Source organism: Cyclopterus lumpus, chromosome 8, assembly GCF_009769545.1.
Source record: "Cyclopterus lumpus isolate fCycLum1 chromosome 8, fCycLum1.pri, whole genome shotgun sequence".
Lineage (NCBI taxonomy): Eukaryota > Metazoa > Chordata > Actinopteri > Perciformes > Cyclopteridae > Cyclopterus > Cyclopterus lumpus.
The window spans coordinates 15317542-15323541 of NC_046973.1; the positions used below are offsets into that span (position 1 = coordinate 15317542).

General features: G+C 41.1%; 1 protein-coding gene across 1 annotated transcript in view; it reads left to right on the forward strand.

Moving 5' to 3' along the window:
* LOC117734795 (protein shisa-8-like) overlaps positions 1–5680 on the forward strand; it is an 80426-nt gene extending 74746 nt beyond the window's left edge. The window contains exon 6 of the mRNA XM_034539061.1: positions 5151–5680. Within this exon, the coding sequence (XP_034394952.1) occupies positions 5151–5680 (530 nt within the window). The remainder of the gene's footprint in view (positions 1–5150) is intronic.
* Positions 5681–6000: the final 320 nt, after the last annotated feature.

The following is a 6000-nucleotide window of genomic DNA, read 5'->3' on the forward strand; positions in this document are numbered from 1 at the left end:
ATTTCATTTAGTTTAAGTTGTTGTGTTGTCATGTTTTTTCTTCTCATTGCTCTTATATTGTATCATTGTTGTTGAGGACCGACAAGTTACATCTCAAGGTGTTATTTCTAATGAAGAATTTCCAATCTTTTCTTTCCTGTTTACAATAAACGTGTACTGTCGAATCAGTTAAGACAGTAAGAAGGAGAAGGATGGCAAAATGAGTGTGGAAAGTAACTGAAGAGAAGAAGAGCAAGAGAGGGAAAATCTCATCTCATTATTCTGCTCAGTGAGTGAGAAACAAAGGCAAATTGCAGCAGCAGCAACCCCCCTAACCACTCAGTGATGAGTGTGAGAACTCAGCCACATTTCACTGAAAAGTACGCCAAAACAAATCCCTCACACACTGAGGTGCAAGGCTCCTTTCTCACCTCTCTCTCGACGTCTCTGTTTGATGACGCACAGACAATGAACCGCTTTTCTTTGTGCACCTCTGTATTACTATTTTTGTCTCTCTCACACACACACGCACACACACACATACACACACACACACACAAACACACACAGGCGCGTACATGCAGGTACTTCATGTACCTCCACAACATGTTTTACCAGTTTGGGGATATGATCTGGTTAACTGAAGCTGAAATGCTGCAATCAGAGAATTTTGAAATAGAATATTCTTTCTCTCAATTCAATTCAATTTAATTTAAAAATACAAAGTTTAAAATACATTCCCAAACTAATTTTGACCAATAGAAGTAAGAGAGTGAACAAACTGCGATGCTTACTTCCAGAACAACTGACCTCATGAGGACTACAGTACTCCCACGTGCATTTTACAACATAAGTTGACACAATATTATTTGAAGAATTATGATAATTGCAGGAAAACGAACAGACATTAGGGCCTTTTTTCCCAGAGTGTTGACTAGCAGGCTACATGAAGTCTGCAGGATCTTCTTGCTGGACGCTATTAGGGCACGTTGTATAGAGTCTGAGTGGAGGGCTGCAGACACTACTTAGAGCTATGTCCTCTGCTTTAATTTAAATATGATTTCCTATTTAATTTATTACATGAATATTTCAGTCATATTAAAATGTAAAGTGTACATTTGGCATCTCTGAAACATACACTAGAATCAAGGAAACTAAAGATGGTTTTAATAAAGGTTAGTGCACTGACATTACAGAGGTTTACACAACATTTCCATTTCTATTGTTGTTAGTTGTGCCTCAAGCTTTGTTTTTTATATCATTATTTGTTCTCATTGTGTTCTTAGAATGCACTCACAAGGAAAGAAATATGAATACACACACAGTCCAATCATGCTTATCAAAAATAAACATGGCACCAGGTTCACAAATCCTGGCTGTGTGGACAAAGTCATGGCTAGGACACACAACAGTTTGGGTGGGGATAGCCAACCATTTGCCAGCTGAAACAGTAGGTGGACCAAGCTGCTTTAAAAACTCTACATTGGTGCTTAATGCAGCTGTTGACACGATTGTTTTCTAAAACATCTTGTGCCAAGCAAGACGCAAGAGGTGAAATGTGACAAAAGGAAGCAGTGAGTAAAATAAGGGGGTGATAAAAAAAGAAGAGCATGACCGGTCCAAGACGCCGGGACTCTGACCACAAACCTGTGCCAGGTGTAGCAGCAGGATTCTGGCTCAAGCAGCTCTGATATATCTGTCTTAATTAAAGCAGGGTGGACCGACAGGCTGAGAAAAAATCTTGGATAAAGATGCGAAAGGTCAGAGAGTGAAAGAGAGAGAGGACAGCAAGAGAAAAACTTAAATGCCCTAGGTTTGATCTTGAGGAAGCAGTACAACATATTAGCATATACTGTATGTGTGTTTCATGTAGCTCCATTCCAGTGAGTGAGAAAAGAAAACAGAAAACAGAAGGTGGAAGGATATTCTCCAAGAGGATGTGAAAAAGTGTTTGCTAGGACGCTCGGACTCCACTTGGTGGGCCAAGACGTCTTTAACTAAAGTCTAGTGATCCAACAGCTCACTAGAGCACTGTTTGAAATATCTTTCTTTTTCCTACAAATCAAGAGCTATATTGTTTTTCAGAATTAAGTAAACTATATTTAAATACAGAGAGATTAAAAGGTTACGTATGCAGATAGAAAATATGTAATGTATTTAAATGTGCCAGCTTGTTGTCCACAATTACTTAGTAAAGACAGACAAGGATAAAAAGCACATTGAAAGTTCAGAAAAGGGTTGCAAGAAAGCACATACAAATTCTGAAATCATCATACAAAAAATAAGATCTGCATTGTGCTAAGCATTTATTCAATGGCACTCAAAGTATACCAAATACAATGCGTTACATTTAGCTGACATTTTTATCCAAAGCAACTTACAATCATACACCGTAGAACAGCTACAGGGAGCAATTTGGGATGAAGTGTCTTGCTCAAGGACACATCGACTATATGGCTAGCAGAGCCGGGGATCGAACCGCCGATCCTCTGATTGAAAGAAGGGCCTGGACCTGGTAACCACTGATCCACAGTCGTCCACAGTGTGTCGTCAAACTCCGTTGCAGGACCCACCTTCTGCAGTTATATTGCGGTGGCCCAGATTGGGCCCACAGGCCTCGCTTCAGGCTGCTGCTAGATAGAGAACAGAAGCTGATGTTGTTGAAGATTGCGGAATAAATGAAATACAGATGGAAAGATTGGATAACAAGAGAACGAGAGAAAGAATGAGCAGATGGAGAGTCTGTGAAATGGAGAAGAAGGCACACAATACTGTCACAGAGGACCCTGCTGTCAGGTACTCCTCCTGGCAACATGTGTGGAAACACTCTAATGGACAGCAACAGCAGTTGTTGTGCGAAGGAAGACTGTGTTTAATTCATTGTTTTTGTGCCCTGCCAGATTCTCCCGTCCTGTCCAGAGATTTGAACCGAATGTTCTTTAAAATTCAGCTGCGGTGTATTACACCAAAAAAAAAGAGTCCCCAGATCCATAATGAATAACCGACACAAAACTGAAAACCAATGAAACCAATACAATTGCACAAAATGTGTATGTACATACATTGGAAAACCTTGTACAACATTAAAAATAGTGCCTACGTCAAATATGTATCTTTACGTCATCGTGACAAACAAGCAGCTGGTAAAAGCTGCCAAAACCGCACGATGCACTTTACTGCACAGACTCATACACATCAAGCGGCTTATTCCCTCTTTAATTTGCAAAGAATGATTCTTTGTTGCCAGGCACACATTTGCACAGACATGTACAGAAATATAGGAATCCACAGACACAAATACACAATGATCCCCAACCCGTTCATCCTATATTGAAAAATGTAATTAAAGCATAGCAGTTTTTCTGTTCATTATCCTCATTCTTAGACATCGATAATGTGATACTTTAATATGCCTCCTAAAGCTCTGTTGTTTAAACGATTAAAGTGATTCATTTAATTGTTCTTTCTCCGTCTCTAACTGTCGAAAGGTTGATCTACTGAAAACGAGCATATGTCTCCTTTAAAATGTTTAACATTTTTCATCAATAAACCACATTTTTAAAGTTCAAGTTAAACACACGCTGCTTTGTCATGTCATGAGAAAAGATATCCAGTCATCCTTTGAGATAAACAACAATTTAAATAATTGATGGTACTTTGAGAAAGGATGGATTGTATTCAAATCATTGGACCAGCTTGAAGAATTTTCCTGAATGATTGCTGGTGAGTCTGTCTTGTTCCTCAATAGCTTCTGTTGAAGTGCCCTGAAGTTACACAATGGACCCACATTTGAAGTGTTCAATAAGCAATTACCAGACAGTGATAGCCCTGGACAGTTTCTTGACTTAAAGGAATGGGAGATTACTCCTCAAGAAAATAAGAATAAGTGTCTTCAGTCATCCTGGCTCGAGTAAATGATTAGAAAGTAATCAAGAGCAATGGCTACATAGGTAAACACACAGCCTCTGCTAAACTCTGTTTTCTAACAAATACAGTATAGTGAAGCCATAAATCTGCAATCTTTTTTTTGAGCCAGTGGATGATTTCTTATTGTGTTGTTTAAATGAATATTGTCCAAAGACTCTCCTTGAAAAGCTCTATTTTCTTAAAATGGCAAGAGCTCAAGCAGTCCAGTGGTGCAACTAAAATATGCGTTCAAAGGATGTCTTTTTTTATCAGAACACCGTGTGTGTGTGTGTGTGTGTGTGTGTGTGTGTGTGTCTCTCATATGCATTGCCCAGGCACATCCATTGACATGCATTACAACAAATTAATCTCAACAGGTCATATGTCTTCAGACCGGACACTTGACACAATGTTATTATTATGTTCCTGTTTGGAATGTAATAATGATTAAGTTCAGAAACGCAGGCACACAAACAGATACAACAAAACAGACAGATGTACTTTGTCAGAAAACATGTAGTACAAACTGATAGCATCTGCGTCCTGTTATCATACGAGGAATACAGATGTTAAGAAATTGATAGGAGGCAGTATGATTCAGAGCAATAAGTGTTTGAATGTGCGAAAAGACCCCCAAAAAGGGGGGGGGGGGGGCCTGCAGTGGTGAATAGTCGAGTTCCACTCAAGGAGCTCACACTAATCTGACTTGACACGCTGAACCCACTCTATTTTTACTCCCAACAAATCTCTCGTTTTGTTCGACACTCACTCACTCACCCTCCTTTTCCCCCTGTTTTTTGACTATTTTCTTGATTCTCACACTATTCCTTTCCCCCTGGTGCTGTTGGTGTTTTTGACTCCCCTCTCAGTGTGTAGACAGTTCAGAGCTCAAATACATAATATATGGTACAAACACTGACATCTCCATGGACACACACACATAATGTACACCCTGTGGGTTTCATCGTATTTGCCTTTGGTTTATTTTGCATCTGCTTAACTGACAGATTTGCCTGGAACTTGTGTGTGTGTGTAGGTATGTGTGTGTATGACTTTACCAGATAAGCTGTCCGACTATGTTCAGAGTTGGAATGACATTAATGACACATACACACACAAAACAGACATTGTTAAACAAGTCAGATTATATGTTAATACGAGAAGATATAGGTGTGAGATGAAAGTGACGTTAACTGTTCAGTATTATAATTTAACCATGTCTCTGCCTTCATTTTTCTACCTCTACTGCCTCCCCCGTCTTCCAGACACCTCTGCAAGAGACTACTACAAGAGCTACCCAATGATGGATTACACCCACCGCCAGTCCCCTCCCACGTTCCAGCCAATCAACTTTCACCCCAAGGACAAGCCCTTCCTCCCGCCGCCCGACATCCGAGCGCCACTGGCCATCACGATCAACGCATCCCAGATCCCCAAGCCCAAGATCTCCAAGACAAACACCCACCCCCTCACCTCCAGCTCAGCCTTCAAAGCATGGGACCCCAGTAAGAGCCACATGCAGCACCCGGTGGCCACCCACATGGGCCTCCAGGGGCAGCAACACCACCTCATCCAGCAGCAGCAGCAGCAGCAGCAGCAGCAGCAGCAGCAGCACCACCACCAGCCTATGCACCAGCAGAACAGCCGGCGCCTGGCCTACTCCAACAAAAGGCAGTTCAGCATCGAAACGCTGCCTGAGCTCTTCTCGCAGCCGCTGGGCTACAGCCACTCGCCGCACGTGCACCCCAAGCACAAGGGACTGCCCACCAACAGCAAGACAGAGGTCACTGTCTGAACATGGGGATGAATGGGTGAATTGACAGAAGAGGAAACAAGTGGAGTTGTAAGCAACTTTTCAAAGAAATGCTCAGATATCTTTTATATCCACAGCCGTCATGGCGAAAGGAGAGAAAGCAAATATCGTGTATAATCAGAATATTTTTCTTTTCTTTTTTTTTCTTTTTTACATTTTCCTCATCATTGTTGACAACAACAATACTAATAATGATGCAAGTGATATTTGTGTTCTTTTAAGACCACCTGATCAAAATTGCAGCAGCAGATTAGCAGTGATGGTGGTGAATTGGCAGGTGCTGGCTTTGACTCTTTGAACCT